Source organism: Schistocerca americana, chromosome 6 (genome assembly GCF_021461395.2).
Source record: "Schistocerca americana isolate TAMUIC-IGC-003095 chromosome 6, iqSchAmer2.1, whole genome shotgun sequence".
NCBI lineage: Eukaryota > Metazoa > Arthropoda > Insecta > Orthoptera > Acrididae > Schistocerca > Schistocerca americana.
In genome coordinates, this window is record NC_060124.1 from 439,919,827 (window position 1) to 439,936,951 (window position 17,125).

General features: G+C 41.0%; 1 protein-coding gene across 1 annotated transcript in view; it reads right to left on the minus strand.

Moving 5' to 3' along the window:
* LOC124620197 (nuclear pore glycoprotein p62-like) overlaps window positions 1-6,238 on the minus strand; it is a 654,879-nt gene extending 648,641 nt beyond the window's left edge. The window contains exon 1 of the mRNA XM_047146865.1: window positions 6,165-6,238. Coding sequence (XP_047002821.1) covers window positions 6,165-6,186 — 22 coding nt within the window. The 5' untranslated portion in view covers window positions 6,187-6,238. The remainder of the gene's footprint in view (window positions 1-6,164) is intronic.
* Window positions 6,239-17,125: the final 10,887 nt, after the last annotated feature.

Genomic DNA, 17,125 nt, shown 5'->3' on the forward strand with positions numbered 1-17,125 from the left:
CCGAGATAATAGAAATTTAGTAAACGACCTTGGATCAAGTAGATCATGAAGAATCTTCGCGATCTAAGATTCCGCAACTCATATGTCATCTCGTTTAAAAGTGGGGTAGTGTAGGAGCAGCGCTTAACAATATCGGATATTGATCAGAAAGACATGAGAAGCTCTTCAGGTACTCACATTAAACAATGTAATTGCTAACAGCAAACAGATTCGCAATTATGGTTTATAAAACTGGGAGGGAGAAATGTACACGTTTGTCATAACAAATGTCACGAATGTAACAATGTGATTCAAGAAACCCCGTGAAAGTAACTCCGACTTCACAACGGTATACGACCTATTTAAAACTATACGCCACAAAATACATAAGACTTGCGTTCTTTTATAAGTGTCAGAGGTGTCGAGCATTATATTTTCCAAAATCATATAGGAGATTCCATCAACAAACATTATCTGAACACTTTGAGTTAACTAAATGAAACTAAGTACGCCTCCGACATTTATGTGCTACAGCAGCGATTTAAAGAACGACATTTCTAGATCAGGTTCGTTAAACGGAATTATATATTCGCCAACACAAGTTCTGCAATTCCATGACCATTTTTCCGAGCACTTTTCATTTTAAACTATGTAACAAACTCCTAAGAGTGAATATTGACTCAGTAATTAGGTGCGAAAGTTTTCTGGTACTACTGGTTTCAAACGCCAATCACTGAGCCATAGATACTTGTTTGTCTCCTAATTCAGCCGTATGGTAATGTTTTGCGCATCTCTTTAAACTGCTATCGTTGTTTGCGCATGTGACTCCTTGCAAAAACTGTAGAGAGATGAAAAATTTATGGGACCCAGGAGAGTAAAATAGTTAAATATAGTAGTAATTGGATAGGATAATGACAGCGAGGAAAAGAGAAGACGTGGCTAGCGCCTAAGAGTAATCTTTTCTAAAAAGATGCTCGAAAGTGGATGTTCATTGTTACTTGTCAATTTAGTAATACGGCATACTCTCTCTGCTCACTTTCTCGTAGTCTGATATCTGAGAAGCATTAATTTTAACCAGTATTCGTTGGAGCACTGGACACTGGCCACTGTGAAAAAAGAGGAACTCCTGGAAATATCCCTCTTACGAGGAAAAGTTTAAGCGGGGAAGATAATTACTCCCACTTGCCGTGTATTCAGCAATACATTACTAGGGCATTCAGGAATGCGAAGTAGATGTAATATGCACTTAAGGGGAAAAAAGAACAGACACACACACACGCACATACGCACACATTCAGCACGTCGCAATTTGAATCTACAGGCCGAATAGTGTGGATGTTTGGTATGGTACACGTTTTTCAGGAAACTGTAGCATTGTAGGCTTGTTAACTATCTTCGTTCAATCAATTTGTTCTCCATTTGTGTTGTGTTTTATTGTTGGAATATTTTGCTTCTCCGCAATTTTTAATTTCCAGTATTTCCTGTAGGTAGCATCCCACGGGTTGCTATTAGTTCCAATTGCCACACGAAGCTTTCTGTTCCATAAATGATTTCTAACAGTCGGAAGGAGTGATTTCTGTTTTCTTGGATGTAGAGCCCTGATCTCTGACCGTGGACCTTCGACGTGCTAGCAGATTCTTTTGATCTGCATAGTTCGCCATGTTGTAATTAGACGAAACAGACAACAGTATGCACGTGATAAACATTTCTCTACTCATTTCTGCCTTGGAACTTCATATAACATACGAAGAATTGGTTTATTTTGGAGTACAATCGAGAAGTATTTTCATTTCGCGTTCTGGTGACGTTCCGTGGCAACTATATAATTAGGCAAGAACTGTCTGGCACGTTCAGGGAGCTACTTGCTGACATCCTTCGGAGACGAATGGTGGAAACGAATAAATATACTAAAAGATTTTCGTGGAATGAAAGCCAGTGGTAATGTACGGCCTCGGACTATTAATATTCGAGTCAGTAGCATATTCTGAAAGTGCTCTCCGATTATGAATGTTGCTGCGTTATTTTTCGACACGTACATATTAATACACGTACGGCTCCACGTTTATGTGAGGTATTGCGGGATGTTTCTAAATTTTTTATGCGTGGTACATATTTCATTTCACTTTGTGGAATATGGAGAACACTTATTCTTCCTCACGTTCTGCTCACGACAAGATATTAAATGTTATTAATCCGAACTACGATTCCTGAAACCAAGATCTCAGTGTGTCCCTGTGCATACCCATGAGATACTAAATGTAACTCAGTCTTCCGACTGGGTATCGCTTCTGCCACGTCTAAGCGAACAGGAGAAAATAATGTCCAAAATTTGTCTCTCAAATATACAGACCAAAAAGTCGTTGAAAACTGGACGTAGTCGTCGTCTTGGTATCGTCAAATTACGAAGTGTGATTCCTTTGTGGTAAAGCGAAAGGGCTGGATGCTTTCATTGGAGAGATAGTTGAGAGTACTGCGCCATGGGATCCTTTTATGGTTCTTTAGATTTTTTTGTCATAGAAGGCAGACAATTTCTCCTGCAATGATTAAATGACTGGCACTCAGTCCGCCATTCATCCGTTTGATAATAACTGTGGTCCTCATGTTTGTAATTGCGACCTGGTATATATTCATTTGCAGATCCTGTCTTTCAAATCAACGAAAAATATTCCGGCCATCAGATGTAACACGAACGCCTCTAAAGATGCTCTTCTATGCTTGATTTTCACATGGGGATCGCTTTTAAAAATTGGTTCAGATAAAGTGAATTATAGAAGTGTCGTTTGAAGTGTGCAGTTCGTGTACTATGTATCAAAAATTAGTTTTGGGCTCACACAGTAACCACAAAGAAATTTTTCTACGTCCGTAGGACTCGCGACACTTTTATACTAGCAGATGGTCCTTACACGTATTTCTCGCAGTATTCATTTAATAGCATACTGCATTACTTTATAGATAAAATTACAGACCCATAAATAATCTTCTGGATGACCATAAAATTTCTGTTACAAAGAGGCGGACGAACTTCGTAGCGTGACCCTCACACTTTTCCCGCTAAACTGACGTATAAGGCAATCATGTCACTGTGAAACAATAAAGCAAATGCTCCAATATTATCTCATTTATACTTCTTTCTTTCGTATCACATTCACCCGCGTTAGTTCTTTTTCCTCTATCTTCATAACCATGTTTAATCAAGTTTCTCTGTGTCTCGCTCTACCATGCCTTCTGTTATATCCACTGCTACTAACACCCATACTTTTAGTCTCCCTTCCTGTAAGTCGTCTTTATTAATGAACTTCTCATTAACAAATGAATAAAGTTTTCATTTGTTATTGATCGTGCGCTATAGCAATTACTAAAAATTTTATACCGCTTTATATTTTGTATGAGGTGTCTCATGCTTGTCACAATAAATCTGTTATAAAATATGTAGTATGCCTCGTAAGTTGTAAAACAAGCCTTATGGACGTAATTTTTTGAGTTAAATAAATCAGTGACATAATATTGAAAATATGTGCGTTTTCAAGTATCACTGCATTATTACTAAATCATTTCCTCGTGGTTAGTAACGAATAAGGAACCCCATTATTGAAATATTAACGAAAATTGGTTAGAAGAAGAGTAAAATATAATCCCGCCTATCTCGTATTTCTCGAACAATAAACAAGATGTCAAAATCAACGAAGTTCTACCTTAAATGAGGGTGGTGGTGAGAGGGGGGTGGGGGGTTGTGTACGGAACAGGCACTCGTGCACCATTCGTAACTGTAAGAGTTAGTATCGGAACTGTTTGGCGTGAAGTATGTACCCTCTGCCAGATGTCTGATAATCGTTCCGTTCGTTATCATTTGTCTGTAGTCCCCAGACTTTAGTTCCACGAATGTGCTTGAACACTCTGATGGCCAGATAGGTCAAATTTACACTCGAGAAAAAACTACCCTATTGATCTTCTAAATTATACATTACGTGTGTTCTAGACTCACTATTGTTAGCGTAGTAATGCACCCAAAGACGATCCCGTGTTGATATAAAAATAATTTACTGCCTTTCGTGACTATCGTAAACTGACCGTAGCTGCCACAGCGCGTCCGACATGGTAAAAGCAAACTACCACTTAACGAATTGAGCTTTGAGGAAGGTCGACATAGCATAGAATTCTGCACAAATATTTGTAGCATGTCTAACCAAGAGTTGTTCACTTATTAGTCGACCTAGCGTACGATTCCGCACAAATCTTTGTAGCAAGTCCTACCAAGGGCTGTTCAATTATTTCACTTACCTTACGACGTTGTAGTAAAAGAATAACGTCGTAATTGTCTGGACCTTAGAAACATATTCGTGTACCGATGTTCAGTTACACATAATGTGAGTTAGCAGTATAGACGTAAAAACCTCATTTACAGACATACGCAATTAGCAGTGTTGCGGTATGTAATGCAGGTTAGGTAAAATAAACCTCTTCCGGTAAATATTTGTAAGACCGATACAGGAGTGACCCTTATTGATGGACCGGAGAACTGTCCATCTCATAACAAGATGGAAACGGTGATATTTCGATGCACCATTTGGTGCCATTATGCGAGCCTGTTGAGTTATACCAGTTGTTTCCAAATGATGTGTAATTACGGCTTTTCGATCCTCAGTTTTTCATGTCGTCTGATGAGATCTGGATCAGCCTGTGAGGGTATGTGAACTTACGTAACACTCGCCATAGCGAGTCAGAAAATCCATATCAGTCCTTTGAAGAGCTGTTTTATAATCTCACATTTCGTGTTGGGTACTCAGCATCTGGTGTTCGCATCACCACACTGTTGATGGTAACCCGTGTCTTCAGAAACTATCTAACCCTTATGTAGATTATCTCACAAAAGTGAAAGACTTTAAGAATATTTTCTGAATGACGAAGAACCCCTTACTACCCTCACAATTTTGCCATGAGGACATCAAGCTTCTGGAGAAGGGAGGACAGTCAGTTGGGGCAGTGATAACGCATGGTGACCTTCATCGCTTGATATCTCTTCCTGCGCATTTTACCTGTGGAAAAAATTGAAAGTTCAGGTATACATAATTCTCGCTCTCTGGAAGAGTTACAGCGGCACACTGAAAATGCTATTGCTCCTTTCCCTTAAGCATATATCCGACAAGTTTCTCACAGTTTGATATATCGAGAACAGTGCTTCAACGAAGTCAACGGTGGCCGTTTCTAGCATCTTCAATGATACTGATTAACAAGGATACATCCCACCTCAATCATATTGTAAATATGATCTGGACCAGTTGTATGCATCCCATTCTGAATTTGTCGCTTCACGGACAAAGTGGCCAGAAGTTAATTTATCTGGATGATGTACGTGCTATAAGATGTACTGATCTATATTCAACCATATTCTCTTACAAAATGTGTGCTTCAGCGGTTCAGATGTATTCTGTTTCGACTGTAGAGTTAATTGTAGAGTTATTTGCAGTAATCTCTGCCTCAAACTGCCCATTTCATTAGTACACTAATTCCATGTTTAGTGTATTGGAGACAACTGGATGCTAAAGGAATTGTACAGCAGTAAGGTGCTGGTCTAGCGATTCTTTCGCATTTCTTGAATTTTCAGTTAATTGTACTTTTGTGAACTAATTCTAAGTATCATAAATCCGGTACATTGTACATCTGCTATAAATTAAAGCTGTGCCTGAGTACACCCATTCATCCTGTGAACGTATGTTCACTTTATTATCGATAATCAACTACTCTTCAGATGCATCATGATCATTAATTGAGTGCTAATGTAAGCAATGCGGTACTTTAGTACAGAACTTAACAGTTCTATGGAAAATACTGTGACATGCCATTTTTATTTCCTGTTACAAATTTAAGAAATGAACTTGTAGAAAATGTGATACAAAATAGTTTTTTTTTATGGTCCCAGTCGAGTTGCTGGATCCGCATACATCTTTTGCAGTGGTTTACCAATTATCAGTGCGTCCATTGCATGCACTCTTCTGAACTGACTTAGTTTCTACGCTTGTGTAAATCTACACTCTGCAGACCCTATATGGTCTGTACCCATCACTAAAAGCACTCACATTATGGAGCAGGTTCGACATTTTTTGTTGAGGCGAAGCACGGTTCTAACTCACCGTCTGAATGTGTGGGGAGCGCTTTCGACAAAGAGGTGTGACAAGTGAGCGCTTTACCTCTGAACAGGCGCCGCCTCATGATGTCAGCGGCGGCCTCGACCTGGCGTTAGGCGGACTCTGCTGAGGCAGACGCAGACGCAAGACGCGGTCGCAGCGGCGGTGAGCGCGCAGCCGGCGACACACAGTCGTTGCTCGGGTTGCCTACCCGCGCTCCAGCACGCCCGACACTGAGCCGCGCTCGCCGGCCGGCCCCTAGCGGTGGGCAACACGGCGCACGCGCGGCGCCGCGCCGGTACAGTTAACAGCGCCGCGTCGCGCGCACAACTTTGCCGACGCGACGGCAGGAAGCGGCCGCTGACGGCTTCTCTGGCCCGCAAACAGACGCCGGCTGTGAGGCAACGCGTCAGCTTTTAGAGATATGGCGTACGAGTAATAGTTTACCTACTCCGCCTCACACTGAAAATCTACATCTGTTCTACATAAGCAGCCCTGACATAAACTTAACACGTTCACTCCAAGGTGTACCATTGCGGGTTCACGAGACCTTCCCATAAGGCGGCGTGTGGAAACCGGGAATACATAGCACCAGCAACACACTAACGTGAGGTGTCTTACTTGTCACTAGACTTATAAAGTTAAGATAGGATACTGTAATTTGTGGTAAGTAAGTGTAGACTTCAGTAGTTCGCCTAACAGCTTTGCTCAGTTAAGGTTGTACCCAAGTTATCTGTGTGTTAGGTGCGTCGCATATTTTTCCGGCGTTACCCCATCACGATGACTTTCTTTACATATGCTAAAAACTATGTCTAAAAACTGTAAATGGTGAACCGTCTAGAACATGAGTGTGGATGTATAAATGACTGGGTAACCCACAAAAAAATTTTTGTTCTGAATAGTAACCCTCCTGCCTGTTAGTTAAAAGGAAACTGTTTTTATATCAAAATTGCAATTTTTGATGCTTAGTTAAAGTTTTGTTCAAAAATTATTGATTTGTAACGTGAAAAAGTGCGATGTTCCAGTAAGAATAAACGTATTTATCACTTAGCCCTACAAAACGAAATATCCTAAACTAAAAGGTAAAATTAAAGAAAAAGGAAGTGTATAAGGAAAATACTGGGTGATCAAAAAGTCAGTACAAATTTGAAAACTTAATAAACTGCGGAATAATGTAGATAGAGAGGTAAAAATTGACACACATGCTTGGAATCACATGGGGTTTTATTAGAACCACCCCATGTTGCTAGACGCGTGAAAGATCTCTTTTGCGCGTCTTTTGGTGATGATCGTGTGCTCAGCCGCCACTTTCGTCGTGCTTGGCCTCCCAGGTCCCCAGACCTCAGTCCGTGCGATTATTGGCTTTGGGGTTACCTGAAGTCGCAAGTGTATCGTGATCGACCGACATCTCTAGGGATGCTGAAAGACAAAATCCGACGCCAATGCCTCACCATAACTCCGTGCATGCTTTATAATGCTGTTCTCAACATTATTCCTCGACTACAGCTAATGTTGAGGAGTGATGGTAGACATATTGAGCATCTCCTGTAAAGAACATCATCTTCGCTTTGTCTAACTTTGTTATGCCACTTATTGCTATTCTTATCAGATGAAGCGCCATATGTCGGAAATTTTTTTAACTTTTGTATTTTTTTGTTTCTAATAAAACCCCACGGTTCTGTTATTCATATTCAACTTCCACACACACACACACACACACACATATATATATATATATATATATATATATATATATATATATATATATATATATATATGTGTGTGTGTGTGTGTGTGTGTGTGTGTGTGTAACGCACGTATTTGTGAATGTAAACTAGTCTTGCATCAAAATAAGTTGATATTCTCTTACATATGAAATGAAATTTATATTCAGTTAGGCTACAAAATACACAGTGGACGTACACTAAATGGTATGCGGTTCTAATTATGTGCAATATGAACTACCAAACACTCAAAACTACAAAGAGTAGTCGTTGGTTCCCAGTTTCTTCTCTCTTACACATTCACTTATGTTTCATTGCCTACAATCACTACCAATAAACAGGTGATCCTACGATTTACTAAGTCATTTATGAAGTTACTAAAACTACCTAACCATAGTTTTTGGTAAAGTGGAACTCTACCTGTCAACTGTCAGCTAGGCTCAACGAAAAACTGTAAATAAAATTTTGTGTGACCCTTCAAAGAGAGAGATTTCTGAACAAATGATATATCACATTTTGTGGATGATTTAGTGTAAGATCATTTTATTCCATTCTCTTAGTTTTAAACGCCGGCCGGTATGGCCGTGCGGTTCTAAGCGCTTCAGTTTGGAACTGCGTGACCGCTAAAGTCGCAGGTTCGAATCTTGCCTCGGGCATGGATGTGTGTGATGTCCTTAGGTTAGTTAGGTTTAAGTAGTTCTCAGTTCTAGGGGACTGATGACCTCAGAAGTTAAGTCCCATAGTGCTCAGAGCCATTTGAACCATTTTGAACCATTTTAAAGAATACACCAGTATGTTAAAACAGTAGCTTAGAGCGTCTGAATAGGACAATCGAACCTCGCCGAGAAACAATGAAAGTGTCACTGTCAAGTACAGGAAGCATGAATAGCGCGCTGCCAACAGCCAGGAACACAATTCACAGCGCCGTAGTGGTTGTGGTAACTTACCTTTACTTTCGAAGATAGCTTTATTTCGACGAGTTATACAGACTTCAAAATTCATGAGATATACCATACCCAAGCCACTCACAGACGATTAGATACCGCGGAAATACCAAACTAGAGCAATGTAGCGTGCTGCGTTCAAATGGCTCTGAGCACTATGGGACTTAACATCTTAGGTCATCAGTCCCCTAGAACTTAGAACTACTTAAACCTAACTAACCTAAGGACATCACACACAATTATGCCCGAGGCAGGATTCCAACCTGTGACCGTAGCAGTCCCGCGGTTCCGGACTGAAGCGCCTAGAACCGCACGGCCACCACGGCCGTGTGCTGCGTTCCACACGCTTGTATAACTGTTACCAGTTATTTTCTATGGGGCTAAGATTGGGCGATAAGCATTGTATCCCAGGAAGACTGGTCAAGATTCATGAATACGACAGGAACGATCATTCAGAGCAAAGTATTTGGTAAACTTTGGCTCTAAAAAGCGTACCTTAAAAGCTATGAAAGCTTCTTCATCTTCGATCATGTGAAAAAAAAAATTCTACTGAAGGGTATTTGCTTTATTCGCTTACGAACCAAAACAAGAAAAAAGACCAGGAAATGGGCTCTAAAGTGTTAACCTTCGTTAGAGTGGAACACTTCTCTGCATCCGAAAACGTGCCATAGCTCTTAAGGTATGCACTTAGGAATCAGCGTTTGAGTGACACTTTGTAAGATGACATATGAGAGGTCACGTAATGTGACAGCTTTGACAGCGACGGTGTTGTGTCATCTGCTCTTGACTAGTAAACACACGTATATTGCATGAACAGACTCAATGGATGTTGGCGGGAATTCCCAACGAGCGAGGGAAGGGGTACTGACGGACCGCCTGTTTACATCAAGTGACAAGGGTGAGACTCTCGCTGTATTTGAAGCCAAAATACCGATTCATAGAGAAATTAAAATATTAAAAATCGCAAGTAATAGGCAGTCCCTGGAGGAAGAGCACCGCGATTGTATAATTTTTATAGAATAAGTTATTATCACTTGTTGACAACAAAATCATCTCATTACTATAACGATAGATATAAACACGTTGCCCACATGGCAACTGTTTGTGCATAAAAACCTCCCATAAATGAATAATTAGCACAAAAATAATAGAATTCCCGAATGATTACGAACAAAATTCTTCAGCTAAGATTGGTGTGTGCCCAGAACAAAATTCCTCTCAAACTCACGAAACAGTTACCCTCTGCATGGACAGATCTCTGCACGGTTATTTGACACTAACATTCATTGGTCAGTGTTTATTTAATGATCAATTTGTATATTAATAATTATAAGAAAACATTTGGTAAACTTAGCGCGGAAATGGTTGAATTGAATAAAAGAGCATGTCTGTCTAGGAAGGGCTGTTCCCATTTGTTCTACGATGAAAACAAAGTTAGAAAGTTAATTGTAGAACAGTATGTAAAAAAATTAAACTACTTTTGCATGCGTGTGAACAGTATAATTTAATGCATATACATGAAATGTTTCTGTAAAAGTATGATGGTTAGGCATATAGCTATTCATTTGAGTAAGGTGGTGTCACGTGATATAATTAAAGACTCACCGTGCAAGAGGACATCGGAGTGTTTTGCTGTGGCTATCTGGTGGGGTAAGGGTGATCGTGTAGACGAAATGCCTCAGGAGTTCGAGAGTGACATGGGCACATTTCTGTATATAGTTGATCGGAAATTAGTTACTTCTCGTAAATCAGAAGGTGATTTTGAGATTTGAAACTGTTATCTTTAGAAAAGTAACCGAACGTTCTTAATTAACTATTTATTGGAAGGGGAGATGATTGAATTTGCGTGCACTGCACAACGTCTTTGGGTTTATGACAGTGATTTCCTACAATAGCACTGCTTCCACCGCTATAAATGTGTCTTCTGTGAATAGAACACCGATAACAATGATGCAAGCTTTCTTTTCTTAGCACTCGAGCGCTTTAGGGTTGGAGAATGATATGGTGACTATCAATCTTTAAACTGTAGAAAAATAATTTTTCTCCAAGCGTATGAGACCCAAGAATATCGCTCCGCTTTCTGAATTAGGCAGGCAACTCTTCAGAAACTTGCTGAGGCAGTGAGTCAGAAGGATGCGCATATCACTCGATTGCATTTCTCGAAGACGCATAGTTTCAGCTTGTAACGAAGAAGGGGGTTATCACAGACAAATACCTGGAGTCGATGGAGAGACTCCTTGAAACCACGTTAACTGATGTAACCGCATTCAACAGCAAACTCACAGGCACTGCCATAACGGATGAAAGGTTTAGGCACAGGATAAATGTTTCGCAGGAGTTCAGAATTTCGGATTTAGGTTGCTATGCTAAACTGTACATGCAGATAGACGTGTACTTGCTCTCAGATGATTTTGAGAAATTCTGGAGAGTATGCCTGGGCACATATACTCTGGATTTGGCCCTCCATTACACCACGTCGGGGCGTTCGTGATACACAATGTTAGAAATGACGCGTATCAACCTCGAACTGTTGGCCGACTTTGATACGTCGCTTATTTTTCGATCGCAGCATTCGCCAGGGCCTTGCTAGTGAGTCCACACATTCGCCAAAGCGAATAATCCGCGACTGAGTGAGGAGAAGTACAGGCCGTCTTATTATTTGAGTTACACACATTACTTGGATGTAAATAATCTCTACGGACAGGCCATGCAACTAACTGTGTTGTTTGGAGGGTTCAGATGGCTGTCCAAAAGTAAAAGCGTCGGACCGGAGGATAAGATCCTCAATGTGGCTGCTGACGCTGGTAGGGGATATGTCCCAGAGGCAGGATGCACACAGTGACCGACTAGTTGGCCCCTCCCGCCGGAGGTTCGAGTCCTCCCTCGGGCATGGGTGTGTGTGTGTGTGTGTGTGTGTGTGTGTTTTGTTAATAGAGTAAGTTAGTTTAAGTTCGTTTAATTAGTGTCTAGGGACCGATGACCTCAGTAGTTTGGTCCCTTAGGAACACACACACATTGGAACATTTTGAACTGGGTTCTGAGTGGGTAGTGCCGCGAAATGGTTTGTCCCCAGCTGATGACAACACTTGGAAATATTTTACACTACAGGAACTTCCAGCAGTGTTTCATGTTGGGGAAGCTACTTCTTAGAGTCACCCACGGCTCTTTTTCAAGCACAGTCCCTGGTTGAAAGAATGTATTGTTTTAAGCAGCGAACAGAGGGCTCTTACAATGTATAACATTGAAAAAGATTTTGTAAGTTAGTGATTCAGTTCCCAGCAAAATCACGTAGAGTGTTGAAAACCATCATGATAAGCATGCAATTTATCGTTGGGATGGGTGTTACATTGTGAGAGATTACGTCACCAGGCCGAATTTGAAACGGGCCAAAGTCTTCAAGAAAGACTGATCGCTGTGGAGATGGCTAATGTTTAAGTGGAGTTCAGGAAGCTTGTCTATATATCAGTATGTGTGAATTTGACCTCTCCAGATTCCACATTTAGCGATTCCATTATAAGATTACGAAACCAAATTTTGCCGTTGAGAAGTAACTTCATGTAGATACAGACAGTTTCATCTACCGGTTGAAAGGCTGCGATTCAAAGGTGCAGTCCCGAGGAATTCGACGCGTCCGGATTTTTGCTCCACAATCCCTACCACATAACATCTCAGAACAAGAAGGTTATCGTCCTGATGAAATACGAGACGAATTACTCTCCGATTGTGGAATTTGTAGGTGTATGAATTCCATGTAGATGCGAGTGTCACCTAGAGATGGACAGGGTTTTCATCGTGCGGCCTCACCAGCACTCACGATCGAAGACTGTGAGGGGTGTCTATTTTCTATATCGTCATAAAGTGCAGCAAGTAGTCTTCAGTCACTGCAACTGAAGGCAGTCTGCCACATCATGACGACAAACGCTTCATCTGTGGAGATGGGATCGGATCCCTCCAGTTCTCACACTATTTCCTTGACTGATTGCGTGAGAGTGTGTGCTTGTGTGCGGAATAGATGGATGAAACGTTTGCCATAGTCTTGTGTATGTATGTGTGTATGCAGGTGAATTGTATATAAGGTCATTCCTATCAACGTACAAAAACCTCTAAGCGATCTATATGATGCCAGGACAAGTAACTTAGTATGAGACACATAGTGTCGAAAATGTCAGGAAATAGCTCATAAGTGTATGAGAAATGTTGAAAATGTGACATCAGTTAACTCACCTTGCTGCATTTCCAATGGTTTGGCTTGACGATAATACCCTCAGTGCTACACACCGCTTCCATTCAAGCAAACGGTGCAATTTTCGAACCACTCTTGTAAATGAGACCTGTTCAAAAAGTACATTTTATGAAATTATTGTCCCCATTGTAATCCAGCCAAAGCTGTTTATGTTTTGTGTTTCTTTCCTTCCATCGCATCGTTTTTGTTTACAGACATTATTTAGTAAAGAAAACGTAGGTCGTTTACTGGTAACGACACAATTCAGAAGCTTATGCTCACTTACTTGAGAGGCGGTATTGTAAGTTTTTGTTATACTCTACCATGAACTAAACCAGCGGAGAGCATAATATGGCTCAAATGGCTCTGAGCACTATGGGACTTAACAGCTATGGTCATCAGTCCCCTAGAACTTAGAACTACTTAAACCTAACTAACCTAAGGACATCACACAACACCCAGCCATCACGAGGCAGAGAAAATCCCTGACCCCGCCGGGAATCGAACCCGGGAACCCGGGCGTGGGAAGCGAGAACGCTACCGCACGACCACGAGAGCATAATATGGGTCAATGAAATAATAAATTTTATCTCAAACTTAACACTCAAGTGCCTAAGGTAATGACGAAAATGCTGCCTGCCTGATGCAAGACTCGAATCCTTAAACCTACGCACTCAAATCGCTCACGTAGTTTCGAAGACAAACCGACTTGATTACATGACTGGAGATGGGATGATCAGGAGCGACAGACTGATAGGCCGAACTGCTGCACATGTATCAGGGTACGTCACATGGTGACGTCACATGTTCAACATTTTTCGTCCGCATTGGGATATTTACCGAAATTGGAGTCCCATGTGTCTTATATTAAATTGTTGTCTCACCGTCATCTACGTCGCATCGGAGGTTTTTAAATGTGTATTATTATGCGTATCGTGCGTGCTATGTGTGATTGTAAAACACGTTGTATATATTTTGGGTGTTTGTGTGTGGTTCTTGACCTGCTGCTACAGGACCTATACTTTCTAAATATTGTAAGTAGTTAAAATTATCTTAGTGTAACCTATCTCTGCTGCTGTAAAAATCGTACAGCTGCTGAGTACCTGTTACATAAATAAAATGATTCTTTATTTAAGCAATTTGTTACCGAAAGAGAATCGTTAGTGGTATAATGTATACCTGTTAATGTAATATTGTATGGTTGATCAGTAGCTTTAATCTTCAAAATTATGTCACTCTGCATTTATGCAATGCATCGTTATTTGTATAATATATCTGTGCTGATATAAAATACTGCTTAGTTGATCAATAGCTGCTGAGTAAAAATAAACTCATTCTACATTTATGCAGTCTCTTTTTCTAAACAATTTATTATTCCTGAATACAAACCATGAGCTAATTTCTCATATCTGTGTCATTATTATTATTATTTAGTCCTTTCACCATTAAAGTTATTGTAGGATGGAGGTAAATATGGACTTCATTCAATATGTGGTCTGAGGCTTTCCCGGTGAATGTGCAGTATCCAAGGTTCTCGGGTGTCCAGCCGGATACGATCGTCGATGTTTCAAGATATTTCGGCGAATAACCGTTCCGCCATCATCAGGTGGTGCTGATGGAATGATGTGTCTGTGCTGTGTCCGTGGTATTTATGTCCGCGGGGTCCCGAGTCGTACCCCGGCGCGGACGGTCGGTGGAGCGCAGTGTGGAGGGAGGGGGGGGGGACATATCAAAACTGTGTTGTGTGCCAGACCGAGACTCGAAGTCGAAAACTTTGCCGTTTGCGGACAAGTGCTCTACCAACCGACCTACCGACGCACGATTCACGTTCAGTCCTCACAATTCTACTTCTGCAGTATCGATGACGAGGGAGTGCTCGTAGCAGACTGAGGTATGCATTTTGGTTTCCATATTCACATTTCTAACATTTTTGCTGCTGATGTATTATGAACTGTCTATACGACTGTCGTCCGGTAATAGCTGTGAGATCTTTGATTATTCTGGGAGGTGATTGATCGAAACTAAAATATGTGAAATATTAGTACACTTTCAGATAAGAATTATAAATTGCTTTACCTATATTTGTATTGTCCATAGCTACAGAAATGGGCCGAACATTTTCAACTGTCTTTGAACATTATAGCCCCACATAATGAACACAAATGCAAAACACATTTTCCTGACGTACAAAGCTCACAAGGTTTACGATTATAGAACATTCTACGACTTGAGTCACTCTTTTGTATAACTACTCGATGTTGTCTGCTTGATCGGAGGTTAGTAACTGAATAGAGCTTTCTCCCTACTCGGCTCCATATCGGCTTCCGTGGAGTGTCGGTGTAGGTTTGGGAGCGAATGTGTGCTCCGTTAGCCCCTGCCATTCGTTGGTGCGGAGCACAGTGACACATCGCTAACTTGACATGCCATCAAATCCCACGCGTAACGTCTGGAAGATGAGTTTTGAAGGCCGAAAAGATTATCGCTCTATCGTAGAAATGTTACTGAGTCAAAATTTAAAAACTAATTCCTCACAGTAAGTCAATCACCGTCTCCGCAAGCAGAATGTCGTTCTTTCCGAAATCGCTAACTTCTGTAATATCGTTATGAGTTGCCGATTTTGCTATTCCACTGTGACGGTAGGACCACACCACACAATCGTCCTTTCTAATATAGTCCTCAGTACTGACCATTCCTCCCACTGCATCCTCTAGCTCTGTGGATACAGCTCTGGTCATTTGGAAAACCATAATATTCACTGTTTATTAATCACTAAGGTGTAGATGAACGGTCAGCCGTTGTTCGCTGAAAATGTTAAACGATCTAAACATCGTGCCTTGTCCTCGCGGTACGAAAAACGTCATCAAAGCATCGTGATCTATAACTTGAACTACACCCTTCAATATACAACGAGTTGAAAGCCTCAGTGGAGTAACTGTGCACTTACCGCCTCGCATCATTTAAAGGAGGCAAAATAATATTGTCTCATCAGCCAACTACGCGCCTGCAAAGTTCAGTTTCAGTTTTTTTAAGATAACCATATCCTCCGACACCTCAGAAGTCGTCGCACAGAGATGATTAAAATTATTTATATTCAGATTAATATCTGAATACGCTCTTCCTCTGAGTGTTAATTCGATGTAGCTGCCGGCCGGAGTGGACGTGCGGTTCTAGGCGCTTCAGTCTGGAGCCGAGCGACCGCTACGGTCGCAGGTTCGAATCCTGCCTCGGGCATGGATGTGTGTGATGTCCTTAGGTTAGTTAGGATTAATTAGTTCTAAGTTCTAGGTGATTGATGACCTCAGAAGTTAAGTCGCATAGTGCTCAGAGCCATTTGAACAATCGATGTAGCTGTCTGATTATAAGAGAATCACAAAAAAGCATTTTTCATAAAAGTACTTCGCTCCCCTTACGATCTCGTGAATGGCACATGTTTTATTTGTGTCAGTCCCTGTATGCAGTCGGCATGCCCACACTGCAGAACGTGGTTAAAGGCAAATGGCTGAGGGGTGCAACATCATTGTGAACTATACGGTAGTAGTGGCAAGACAGAGCTGGGCGTAGCTTGTGCGGGAGGGCGTCCGAAGTATTGATAAAATCAACAGTTGAAGTAGGATGAGAAGACTGCAGAATAGACGCGAGTGTTAAAGCAAAATAATGGAACAATTACAGTAGTTACGTCAGTGTTTGTGGGAGTCTTGAGCATGATTGGTCAAGATTGTGTAGTCGGTAAATGTTTTGTACGTTATCTTTTGGTCCCAGGAAGTAGACTGGACAATAATGATTTGTAACCCGAAAAACGAGTACATTTGTCGTTCTTCTTTAAATTAGTCACCTTCCCAAAAAAATTACCAGAGCTAAATTTACAATGATGTCACCTAGAGAGGGGTGACACACTGTGTTACATTCATAACGAAAGTAAAATAGAGCACACTGTTAGCAGGCTCCGGATGCCATCAATTCAAGTATAGACGACAGATCAAGAAATTCCTTAACATATAAGCTGTGGAGTTCAGTACACAGTAAAGCTCACTGCTTCTTGTAGCTTCTTTAATTACTATTTCGTTCGGCAGTCAGATAAAACCACACGAAGAGTAAAACAGTTGTGCTGTTAAAAAATGAAAATGAAATTATCAC